The sequence below is a fragment of the Cyanistes caeruleus genome, chromosome 1, assembly GCF_971803275.1.
Source record: "Cyanistes caeruleus chromosome 1, bCyaCae1.hap1.1, whole genome shotgun sequence".
NCBI classification, from domain to species: domain Eukaryota; kingdom Metazoa; phylum Chordata; class Aves; order Passeriformes; family Paridae; genus Cyanistes; species Cyanistes caeruleus.
In genome coordinates, this window is record NC_141701.1 from 127,924,872 (window position 1) to 127,938,176 (window position 13,305).

General features: G+C 39.0%; 1 protein-coding gene across 5 annotated transcripts in view; it reads left to right on the forward strand.

Annotated features, from left to right (window-relative positions):
• SLC25A13 (solute carrier family 25 member 13) overlaps nucleotides 1-13,305 on the forward strand; it is a 101,745-nt gene that overhangs the window by 24,397 nt on the left and 64,043 nt on the right. For all 5 annotated transcript variants that reach the window (XM_086856781.1, XM_086856770.1, XM_086856791.1 and 2 more), the window contains 2 exons: nucleotides 3,774-3,916; nucleotides 11,582-11,697. In XM_086856781.1, the coding sequence (XP_086712907.1) occupies nucleotides 3,807-3,916; nucleotides 11,582-11,697 (226 nt within the window). In that variant the 5' untranslated portion in view covers nucleotides 3,774-3,806. The remainder of the gene's footprint in view (nucleotides 1-3,773; nucleotides 3,917-11,581; nucleotides 11,698-13,305) is intronic.

A 13,305-nucleotide genomic window follows, 5' to 3' on the forward strand; every position in this document is an offset into this window, starting at 1 on the left:
GTAATCAACAGGGACATTTTACAAGTATAGGGACATTTTACAAGAACATGATAGGTCAAGGGGAAATGACTTTAAACTGAAAGCGAGTAGGTTCAGGTTAAGGAAGTAAGGAAGAAACTCTTACTGTGGGGGTGGTAAATCCCCAGAATATCTTGCCCAGAGAAGTTGTGACTGCTCCTTTCCTGGAAGTGTTCAAGACCAGATTGGATGGGGCTTCGAGTAACCTGGTCTAATGGAACATGTATATGCCTGTGGCAGGGAAGATGGAGCTAGATGATCTTTAAAGTCCTTTCCAACCCAGACTATTCTGTGATTTTGTGGAACTGGATTTCTTTGACCCATTTCCTAAACTTAAATAACTATTTCTAGCCTTCTTAAGGTTTATTAGTCCAGTGTTTGGCTAAGTTCGATATTCTGGTATTAAAAAAAAAAAAAAAAAGTAAAAAAATTGAATGGTTGTGGTTCTAAAGAATGAGGCAGATGCCACAGTGCTATTAGAGAGCTGTTGTATCTGAATTATTTCTATGGAGGTATTTAAGGGCCTAAGAGAACTCATACCTTTCCAGTTTCTTCCTTCCATCTTTGCTCTCCTGCATCATGCCCCACTCTCCATGTAGTTCTTGGTATTTTTTACATTGTCCCTTGTGAGCTATTATTAACAATATGTGTAGGTGTTACAATGTATATTGCCTGTATTTATAGTTTTATTATATACTGTCAGTATTTATAGCTCTGAAATCAGATTTTCAGTTGAGAAAGCCAGGATTTAACTTCTTAAGTCCTGGAACTTGTATCTGTAAGGAGAGCAAAAAGACTTTTGCAAAGGAAGGGTTTATGTGATTTCCAGAGGAACATACTTGAAGAGCAGGAGCACAGCAGCAGAGTAGGCAGACAGGGAGTAGACCACTGACAAGATAATAGCATTGAGGAAGGAAATGCATACACTAGAGAGAAGCCTGGTCCCTTCTGAACTGTGGGGTGATCCTCAGTTGGAGAGTGGAGAGGTTGGTTAGTTGGTTTGCTGAGAATAGCGTGAAAATTGTTTCCTACCTGCCTGTGAGTACTCTCTTGCATTTCTGCAGATTGTAGCCCCTCAACCTTTTGATTTGGTAGATTGAATGGATCGTAGTTGAACACACTAAATTTCACTTCTGACGTCTTTTTCTTCCTCTTTCCCTTCCACTAAAAAGAAGGGATCCCAGTACAGTGAAGTAATGAAATATGAGCTAAATGTTTTGTTCAGTATAATGCAGAATTGTCATTTGCTGCTTACTCCCAAGAAGGAAAAATGATGAATAAATGTGTTATGTTGTTTCATGGTCTAAAGATGAGTGATAGCAAGAGTGTTAATTAAGCTTCTCCAGATTATTTTAAGTGGTGAAGCCAATACAGTTGCTTCTGCAGATTGTGGAATGTTCACTTACAAAATAATTTGACAACCATTCTTTTCTACTTCAATTAAGAATTAAAAAATATGATTTCCATGTAAGAATGGTACCCACAGTGTAGAAATAAATGTGAAACTATCAGTTTAAATGTAGTGGATTGCAGTCAACTTTTAGCATATTTAGTATGTCAAATCCCCAATAGAATGTTTGCAAATCTTACTTAAAATGGGGTTAAACTTGTTATTACTTGACTATCTAAAATGTATGTAAATTACCAAAAAGCCATTAAGTACTATTGTATAATATCAAATTCTCTGTGGGTATAATTGTCAAAGTGGGGGGAAATAAAATTGTAAAGAATCAATTTTTAAATGTTGCTCCTCCAAAATGAATAGAATTGATGTTTTTTTCTTTTTGTTATGGTAATTTCCAAGAGTACTTCTTCAAAGTCTTCTAACATAACCCCTAAGAGATTAGATTTTAGTCAAAGTGATCAAGCTGACATTTTTCAAGGTCATTTTATATATGTAGTATAGAGTACGTGATTGGATTTCAAATACACTTGAGTAAATCACAATGACAAGAAACAGGGGGACACTGAAACCTTGTGCTGTTTTCTGTTATTGAGTGACCTAGCAGGGGGTAAGCCTGGATGAAAAAAAAGAAATATAGAAGCATAGGCTGTCTGACTTATTTGATTTGTTTCTCAATAGCAGCTGTGTTAAAAGTTTCTGAGGCTGGGATTCTGAGGGATTCTGTCTTTCTGCAAATGATTACATTGAAATCAATTGATCTGTTAGTTCTTATAAAAGTATACAATTCAAAATTCCTTGCAGTGTAGCAGCTAGAAAGCATGTGTTACAGTGTCTATTGAAACAGGAATCCTTTAGCACTAACCAATATATAGATGCCAAAGCGAGTTATGTTTTGTTTGGGCTCGCTTCTCTGAAGCCTTGTTTCTTGAAGATATTGCTGTACCTGAAAATGGTATTTATATAGCACTAGAAGAAAATAATCTACTTACTGTAACACTTTGGCATCCCTCTGAGAGTTATATGCCTACAGCAGGTATAACGGTATGCTGCAGGCACCAGTATGAAATGAAAACTGGCAGTTTTTGTCCCTTAGCAGAGCCATAGTAATGTGAAAGAAAATGTGTATTTGAAATATACTACAAAATAGTGATAGGCATCTAATTTATTTATTACTTTAGTGTGGATAATGCTCTGTGGGGAGCTGCAATGATAGTTTATCATCCTACCTTGCCTTAAAAGAAATAAAAAAAGAGAAATTAACAGTTTCTTTCCTGTTCTCAGTGCACATTTGTTATCCCAAGATAGACCTGTTTCCCTTAAAGCTAACACATGGTTCTGCAAGTCTTGCCTGGGATTTCTTTTCCTCTTAATGATTGTTCTTATCCTTTTTCTTTTCTTAAAATGCATTCTTTAGGGTTGATTTCAAATTTGACCTTCTTCAGGAAATGAGGACTTTAAAATTTGAGGGATGACCTAGCAATGAGGGTAGGGGTGGTAACAGAGGGAATTTTATTTATTTATTTAGATATTATCTTTAAAAATGTTAATATTACTTTTATTTGTAGCACATTACTGGAGGCTTGCCCTGGGAGCAAATATGCTTGGGTCTATCAATAGGTGTTTTGTGAATATGCTAGTTACTGTGTGTAAAGCAGGGATAATGTACGGCAGGTGTCAGAACTCTTTTCCTATTTCTGCAGTGTGCTGAACTGTTAAAGTTCGTGTTTTGCTGTTATATTTTTTTGCAAATGCTATTCTTTGGCCTCCTTTCAGCACTTCAGCCAAGGAGGAGTAGTACCTGTAAGTTCTCCTTTCCTTAAGGACCAGCCATGGCTGGAGGTGGTGCAGTAGAGTTCTTCAGAACAGCACCCCCAGGTGGATATTCCTGCGGGAGCATTTACTCCACTGGCATTTTGTGGGTGTAACCAACCCTGCCTTCTCATCCCAAAGTAGAATAGTTAAAGAAATTAGTCATTTCAGATAAATAAGGTATGCTGCAGTGCCCCAGCTGTCAAGGTTTGACATACATGCTTGCAAATGTGCTTGTGCTTCTATTTCTACTTCAAAAACATATCTGGTGTGGAGCATTTCTGGGCTACTATGGAGAAATTGTTGACATGATAATCCAAAAATCATATGTCTGCCATTTGTTGTCTGGGAAGCCAAGCCTTCAGCTGCTTGATTATTCCCCTCTTACTCTTTCTTGTTTGGGTTTAGGCTGTAGGTTCACTGGAACAGAGTTGTCATCTGTTGTAAAAGAGGCCTGCTTGTGATTAGAAACTTTGGGTGGTGGTAATAAATGCCTGGAGAAGGATGTGTTGAGGCACTAAGTACTGTATTCATTTAACAGTATGCAAGTGTGGAGAAGAATGGAGAATTCTTCATGTCTCCTGATGACTTTGTCACACGGTACCTGAAGATAATTGGAGATGGTTTGCCTAATGCAAGCACTGTACAGCTCCTTGCAGGTGTGGTGGATCAGACAAAAGATGGGTAAGTGTTTTTTTTTGTGGTTTTGGTTTGGGAGGTGGGGGGATTTGTATTTGATTGGGTTATTTATTTTCCTTTTTCTGTTGCTCATTTAAAAAAACAAAACCTTTTTTTCAAACAGTCTGATCCTTGAACAGGGGAGGGGGTGTTTCTTTTGTTTCATTTTGTTTTCTGTTTTGTTCTGTTTTGTTTTGTTTTCCCTTGCAGGTCCATAAAGGAATACAGTATCTTTTAAGTGAAAAGAGTAGAAACGTTTTCAACTGAAGTATCATTTAGTGGTGCAAACCATTTTCTGTCTACTATGTATTTTTAATTCATGGAACCTTTCATGTTTGTTGGCTGGCTTCTCTAACTCCTGCTTTTCTTTCCTTCCCTGAGGTTTTTCTGTCTCTGTTTACTTTATGTATCTGTCCCAAACACATTCAAATAGAAATCCAAATTAAGTTTAGATGGTGTAGGAAGAGATCCTAGAAAAAAGTGCCCCTGCTTTGTTTTGCCATGGCACTGTTAAAGGTTTTTTGCTGCTGTGTTTTTCCCTCAAGAGGGAGGAGGAGCACCTAAGGTATTTAGGGAGCCACTCTGCAATCTTGGGAAGACAGCAGTGAAGTTGGTTGCGCATGGTTTGCATTTGAAAGGCCGACTTTGCCAATAGGCAAGATTAGCTTCCCTTCCATCTTCCTTCCCCCTACTTTAATGAAATCCTGGCTTTTGCTTTTGGTACTTGCCCAGGCAAGCTGTCTCTTCACCCATATGAATTGCTGAACCCTCCCTTTAAAGTATCTTTAGAGAAACTTGAGAATAATTAGCTATGGACTTAAAGTGTGTAGTTGTGGCATTTTTAGAAGCCAGAAAACTTCAGGCATGACTCATATCAGTGGTTGCAGGGAGTAAAATGTGAGATAAACAAAGCATGACTAGAGAATGCAGTCTTCCTAGGGAACAGACGCAGGCATAACCGAGAAGTTTTGCAGTCCTTTCAATGCTTTCTTTTCTGCTCAGCCAGTGTTATGTATTTGGCAGCTGGGCATCTTAAACTTTGCAAATGAGTTAATGTGAAGATTGCTGCCCTGGTAAAAGAATTCTGTAAAAGCTTTTGTTGGTAACACTGATGGCATCAAGAAAGCCGTGGGTTCAAATAGTGTTTGACTGAAGAGGTTAAACATTTCTCAGATTTCTTCCCTTGGTTTGATGCCTGAAAAACCAGCATTTTCCAAATTACATGGCTTCAAATCTGTTTTGTAATAAGAAGATTGTGAACATAATCCATACCTTGTGATTTGGATCTCCCTCACAAACAGAAGCTGGTGTCAGGAAGAACAAAATGTAAAACTGTAGCCTATGTGAACTTGTTGACAAGCTGGGATTTCATAACTTGGCGTGATCTTATAAGAATTTTGCGGTGTAGTATTGAGGCTTCTAATTGCTGCTTTCAGCCGTGGGTAAGGATTGTTTCTGTAATCCACACTGTGCACTGACAGTTCATAACGTGTCTTCGGAGAGTCTCTTCTGCTATTCAGGCTGTCTTCCTGCTTAGCTAACATGTGAAAAATGGAGAAAGTTTGGAAAGTGATTAGCATCCACCTCTCTAACGTGGCATTGTAGCATTTTTTTCCATGTGGCTTAGCATTTGTACCTTGTTCTCCTGGTGTTTAAAGTAATCATCTGAGGCAAGCGTCAGTTGCTTTTTGGTTCCTATAATGAAATCTCCTAAAGACAGCAACAGGACTATTGGTCTTCTTCTATTGAATACTGCCAGCTTGGCAGTCCAGAGTTCACGGTTTTACAGTGAAGCACAAACCAGCTTTTGTTGGTGTTCATTTTTAATAGGCTTGTCAGTGTTTACAGACTTACATCTAATTAAGGTCATGAGAGTCTGTTCAGTAATTTAGCATTATTTCTACTGTAAAATAGAAGGTATCTTGCAAGAGCAATGACAAGTTAATTTTATTGCAGTGTTAGTGACTTAAAGTAGTGCAGGTCTGAAAATACTGCTAGGATATTTCCAGAACCATTGATCCCTCTTTTGGTCTGAAGAAGCAGCTGTTGTTCACGACTGGTGAGCATGACCACTTGTCACTAAAAGGGTCTGAGCCTTCACCAAGGCTGTTCCTTGCACTCTTTAGAATGCTTCTTCCTGATTTTGGTGACAAGTTAGGTATATGTACCAAGTATAATCAGTGTGAAATACTTAACTGGGTAAATACACAGGTGAAAGGCAGACAGCACAAGAACATCTGACTCATGAGCAGGTCATATAGATGGGAAAAGGTTTCTTACCCAAGAGCTGAAGAGGTTCTGAGTGTGAAATGAAAAGAACCGTACAATCTCACAGTGGTTACTGTAGACAAAATCTTACGTAAGTCTAGTGCAATTCCTGCATTGCCAGAGATTAAAGATTTGAGGGTCTACATGAGCTACTGTTCTTGTGACAAAGGTACGAGACCTCTTAAGGCATACTCTGTTGTTCAATGAATATCCGTTGCCATGGGAGCAAGTTTTGCCTCCATTTTAAGCCAGGGCAGAGGTTTATTTAACGGTGGGCTTTCCTGCTGTTCTCTTATGGAGGCGTGTTTTTAAGGTTTCCTCTAAGAAAAGGGAATACTTGCCTTGCTGATGGCCAGACAAACCTTTCAAAGTAGTCAACTGGTAATAACATAGATTTTAATAAGTGTTATTTTGTGTGGTTGTTGTTCACATGAAACAGATTGAAGAGCCTGGTTCCTGGCCTTAAGCTTCTCACTCCTAGTCTAAGTTGAACAAAAAAAAACCCAAACAAAAGAAGGCTTCATTTGGCCTCAGCTGGCTCAGAAATTTCTCCAAAATACAGTAGCTTTCCAAAAGCCTATCAGCAACAGGCCAGGCATTTTCCATTCTGCCTACTGCAATATCGTTTTTCAGATTCTTGTTGTACTTTTAAACATCTGCCTAACAAAATAAGTATTTACTGCACATCTCTGTTTGGACTGTAGTAACTAACACTTACTGAGAAATGCCATATGCTTTATTTTTAGAAAGGACAAAGTATTCAAAAACAACACTTGGAAATGCCAGTATTTTCCATTATTATTGGATATCAATTTATCTTCTAATGCACCAATTTACACTGTACTTAGTTTACCTAGCTTGCAGTGAAAAATTATAGATGTAGCTTCAATTTGTGTCCCATTATGTTACCGTGTTTAAATTGCTGATACAGTAAAAACATCTGCATTGATTTCTGAAGAAAAACTCTTCATCATTGCTTTGTATGTATTATTACAGCAGGTGATAGCTTTTTTTCTTTGCATGGTTGCATGCAGACTTTCTCTGGTGGGAATGTGTCATGTCTGTGGGGTGTCCAGATACCATGGGCATGGAAGAAAGGAGAGAGCAGTAAATAATGGTTTTGCTGTGCCATACCCAGTTGTTCTGTTTAGACTGGTGCTCTTGTATGTGGATGCGTTTAAAATATCAAGATTTGAGCCTTCATTGAATAAATTGTGTAGTATTGGCACTGATAAAGAGGATATGAAGGTGAAGGAAGATTTTGACTTATTTGGGTGGAATATCTTCAAAACTAAAATAAAATTTTGTAAACATTTCAGCTTCCTCTCCTTGTGCTGTTAAAATCACTGGATTTTTCTCTGCTTTTGTAACAAATGACTACTTGTTTAGGTATATGAAATAACTCTTTAAGTAGTATATTAAAGTCCATGTTAACATGTGCTGTTTAATGACACCTAATGATATTCACTGAAGGGTTATGCTAAACCCAAAAGGGTGATGCTAAACCAGAGAGAAAACGTGTTACCCAGGCAACTACCCTTGTGCAGTATAGAGAAGTGAGCATATGGCTATGTAGTACACATTTTTTCAGCTTCTTTAAGCATTAAGAATCACACGTGTAATTGACTGAAAAATTACTGCTCAGTTACTGTATTGTATGGTCATAATAGAAGTAAATGAATACGTCGTTGTTAGAATAGATCTGTTGGGAATCACTAGCAGGCTAGTCTACTTAGGGAGCAAAAATACAATAAGAAGAAAATAGCTGGTTTAATTAACATGTAAAAATTGGGTTAATTTGAATTCAGCTGGCACAGCAGATATTAATGTCTCTTCTTTAACAGTCTGGCTAGAACCGCACAATTCGTACACTTTTAATCTTCCTAGTTCTATGAATAATGGTTTTAAAAAATGGATATAGGGTTATTTTAAGCATTTACCTGTGACTTATTGAGGGGGGTTATTGCTTCCAAGTACTGAAAAAAAATGCTTCTACTAGTATAAAATCTTGTAAATATGTGTTAATACATGGAGTTTTAGTCAAACCCAGGCCTAGTAACATAGAATGTGTTCTTAACATGGTGCTGGGATAGGTGCTGTTTTTCTTTGCTGTGCTGTCATCACTGTATTGTGATCTGTTGGTAAGGACATGTGCAGGTTATTTCACACAAAAAGTGGCTTTACCAAAATGGTGTTGGCAGAGATTTTACATTTACAATTCCAAACAATTCTATTCTAGAGTCTTGTCACCTGCTGTCTTTTTTGTATTTTCTCTGTGCATGTATTATAATCTTTGGGACAGGATTCATTGCTTTGGATCTGTTTACTGTTCTGTAGCCAATAATAATAATAAATAATAATAATAGTCTTTTATAGCCAGTAGGTCACATTGTAACAGTAACTATGCATAAATACAAAACTGAGTGGGTTGTGATATACTGGTTTAAAATTGAAAGAAATGTTACTTTTGAAAAGCTTAGAAGGGATGGAAGTTTTCTTCCTTTGAAGTACTGAGTATCTGTGTAGTCTGTGTCTAACAGTGGGGAGGACCAAGAGCTTCCAAGGAGTGTAAAGGACTGATGGATTGCTCGTGTGCTAACATGTGCGTATGGAACAAGGCACAGACTCCTTTGCCAGTAAAGCTTAAGGCATTCTTATGTTTGCTGACATCATTAATTGTGAGTTTAATCTTAAGAATACCTGAGGAGGTTTCTTTTTATTTACTTCTTGCACTATATTATAATTTATGGTGGCAAGCTGCTAGAGTTAATTATTTGTTAGACCATTTCATACTCTACATTTCTTTTATTTTTATTTATTGCCTGTATATTGAGTGAGATAGTGTAGAACAGCTTTTAGGCCTTCTCTGCGCTATGGTTTTTTTTTAAGAAATGTCCTCTTTTATTCATTTTGTCATGTTTTTATGCTCCTCATGGAAGTCAGCTTGTTAGCTTGTGTATATTTGGCTGCTGATGTGAAGCAAGCAAACCTCAAGCGTTCATCTAGGAAAGCCAGTAGTTGTAATCATTTGGGACTTGGGCGAAGTTTACGATACCGTCTCTCATAGTGTCCTTCTGGACACAATGTCCAGCACGCAATTGAATAGCCCTGCTTCATGATGGGTGAGTGACTGGCTTACAGGTCAGGCACAAAGGGTTACAGTGAATGGGGTGACATTGGACAGGCAATGTGTCACTAGGGGGTTCTGCAGGGCTCCATCCTCTGCCTTGTGCTCTTCAACATCTTTGTGAGTGACCTTGATGCAGGACACATAGGCATACTAAATAAGTTTGCCAACTGCTGACACCTTCAAGGGCAGAGAGGCTGTGCAGAGACACCTCAATAAGCTAGGGAGATCACCAGCTGTGTGAGGTTTAACAAGAGAAAGTGCCAGATTCTGCACCTGGGATGGGGCAACCCTGGACAGACAGACTGGAAAATGAGAGGCTGGAAAGCAGCACCGTGGAAAGGAACCTGGGAGTCCTGGTAGACAGAAAGTTGAATGTGAGTCAGCAGTGCTCTTGCAGCCAGGAGGGCCACCCATATCCTGGGGTGCATCAGGCACAGCATCACCAGCCAGGCAAGGAGGGGACTGTCCCACTCTGCTCTGCACTGGGACGGCCTCACCTCAAGTGCTGGGGGCAGTTTTGGGTGCCACAATATAAAAAAGACATTAAACTGTTAGAGTGTGCCCAAAGGAGGGCAGCAAAGATGGTGAAGGGCCTTGAGGGTAAACTGTGTGAGGAGTGGCTGAGGTCACTTGGTCTGTTCAGTCTGGAGGAGACTGAAGGGAGACCTCATTGTAGTTTCAACTTCCTCATGAGAGGAACTAAACTCTTCTGCTAAACCCTTCACTCTCATGACCAGTGTCAGAATTCAAGCAAACAGCATGAAGCTGAATTCAGGGAGGTTTAGAGTTAGACATTAAGAAAAGGTTTTTCACTCAGAGTGTGGTTGGGTACTAAAACAGGCTTCCCAGGGAAGTGGTCACAGCACCAAGTCTGTCTGAGTTCAGGAAGGACAATCCTCTCAGGTACATGGTGTGACTCTTGGGGATGGTCCTGTGCAGGGCTGGGAGTTGGACTCGATGATCTTGATGGGCCCCTTCCAACTCAGCATGTCTCTGAATTCCCATAAAACAGGTGACTGGAAGTTGCTTTGTAGTCATGGGTCATCATAACTTGAGGTCACTTGGCCACTTGGTGGAAAAAGTATCTTCCCCAGCTTACTCAAACCCTTGGTTCTTCACTGTTACTGCATACTGAGTAGAAGTTTTCATTGAACTGGCTGCAGTGTCACTTCGGATCAAAGTCCTAAGGATATAGTTAGTTTCCATTAAAAATCCCCTGGATTTATGTGTTTCTTGACATTGGATACACTGAATTTTGTGCTTTTCAGAAATAATTCTTGTTCCCCAGCTGCCACATGAGCCCATTAAATCTATGTGCCTACTACACTGACATAAAGCAGCCTGAGAGACAGCAATCTTAACTATCCCAGACTGCTAGCAGGCCCTGCCAGCACATATTTGAAGAAGATTTTAAATTTTACAGCCTAAACATTAAAGAAGCAGCAAAATAGAAGAACAGTTGTCCTTTGCCTCTTTAAGAATAGGAGCTTGATCTCCATTTGAACTCTTGGGTGTGATGCAGAGAAATTAGAATGTTCAAAGTCTTTGCTGTATCAAACCTACTGCTGAAAACAATGCCAAGTTGTCTAATTATGTATTTCTGCTTATGAATTAACTTCTGTAAGGACAACTCTGCTTTTATCTATGCCCTACTACTGTGCTAGCACATTGGGAACCTGACTGTAATGATGAATTTGAATAAACTGCGCTTGGACTGAGGAAGAACATGCAGACTACTGATTGAAATTTATGACTCAACATGCAGGACTGGAGGGCTGTGATGGATGACTAATAAGTTGCTAGCAAATGGATAACACATTCTGATCGGTTCCTTCTGAAGTGAGTGGCAGCATGTAGGTCTTGAATGGATTTGCTTTCCAAAAGTGCTAAGTACTGAGTCTTGAGGGAAGTTACTCATGTCTTTATTGGCTCTGTCTTGCCAGTGGAAGGAGGTAGGCTCCCCCAGAGGGCAGTTCAGTTAGACATTAAAGCTGAGGTGAGTAGCCATGCTGAGTGTTTTGCTTATTTTATGTTCTGTTGTGACTTGCCAAGAGGAATAATGCCTTGTTCAACAGACATTTCTATTTAGTGATATAAAGGCTTCCTGACAGCATTGGGGATAGGGCATTTTAGGATAAATTTTAATCCCTACTGAATACATTTTGAACACATTTTGGTTAAGGTATTGTTTCTTTTGTATAATCAATATTATATTTCAGTTCTCGGCAAGCATGTTGGTTTCATAGCTATTGTTTTTTTTCTTCATCCCTTAGGTTGATATCCTTTCAAGAGTTTGTGGCATTTGAATCAGTCCTGTGTGCTCCAGACGCGTTGTTCATAGTAGCCTTTCAGCTGTTTGACAAGACTGGCAAAGGAGAAGTTACTTTTGGTAAGACATTCTTAAATGTGCATTCTTAATGTAAAGCAGCCAAACTCTGTTTTACCTTCTGTTACTGTAGGAGACAGTGATTGGTAGTGGAGCTGCACTAATGCCAAGCATCTTTGTCTGCACTTTTAAAATTTATTTATTTGTGTGCAGTGTGAAGCCAAGGTCATTGTCATCATAGTTTTTCTTGGAGGACTGGTCACTTCTCTTTTTCTCTTCCCCAACGTGCTTGCGCAGGTCCAGACCAGCAGTGATAGGTGACTGTGGGAAACGATTGTAAAACTGCAGGGAAGTTGCCAGAAGACCTGCGTGAATGTTGGATTGCAAATTATTACCCTGAATTATATTTTGTTTAAATTGGCTATATTTCAAGCTGGCTGACTTTTAAGGCTTAAAACTGTACTCTGTGAGATTTTACAGTAATGAATTCATTTTCCCCCTGTAAAATTCAGCTGTACGTTGGAAGTGTGATGTTTGCACTTAATACTGAGATACTCAGGCCAGTTTAAAACTTGATTAAGAGGACTGTTTGTTTCTAGATATCCTAGAGATACCTTTTGATATCTGCAGGGCTATCTCCCACCTGCCTAGTGATAAGGGTTGTTCACTCTGAAAGAAGGATTCAAAATTTAGCAGTTTGGACTAATTTCTGATATTGCGCTTGAAAAGGTATGGGGAATTTTTTTGAGTAGCTACACTGGATAAAATTGCTGTTTCTAATCTGCTACATTTGGACATGGTTATTCCTATATCAAGTTTTATTGTTTGGTTGTTAAGCAGTTTTAAGTAAATGGAAAATTTGATGACATTGACTTTTTGTCTTTGCAAAATAAATGGTTCACACATCCATTGCCTTTTACTGGTATTTCCCGCTCATGTCTTAATTCTCAGTTAAAAAAAGCCCGTCTCTTTCCGTTTGAACTAAAAAGATTCTGTAACCGTTGCTTGAAGCATCATTGTTTTCCTTCTACCATCTCAAACAGCCTGTATTAGAAGCTGAGGCTGTTGAGAAGACTTGCTGTCTCTTGTGTCTATTTTGGTTTTTTTATTATTTTCGTAGTGTGTTGAGGGTGTGACAGATGTGCTTTTTGTGTATAATACTTCAGGAGTTCCTACAGATGCTAAGAGATTTTCAGAAAAAGATTCTGCAGATCATAACCTCGATGGAGGAAGTATTTCGTGTCTAACATTTTTGTGTATGTATATGGACAGAGAAGCAGTGAGAGATGCCATGCTTTTAAAACAGGAGGGAATGCATATTTTACTAGGGTTTTGTTTCAGTGAAGACAGACCAGAGTTCCTGGAATGCCTGTGATGTGCAGTTTCTTGTCTGCGTCAGAGCCCCTGGTTGCTTGGAGCACTCATTAATAATCTACGAAGAACTGTATTCGTTTGATCTGAATGCTGAATCAGTCCGACTTAACTTTTTAACTCTTGGCATTCTTGTTCCTATTTTTCCTGCTGTCAAATGCTTCCCTTGGGGTTTGACACAGTGAGTCACAGGATTTGTTTAGCATTTGAAGTCCATTGAAGTCCTTCTAGTGATGAGAGAAAATCCCATGCCAGACTGTATTTAAGGTATTTGAAAGAGGAGACACGCCAACATTGGCA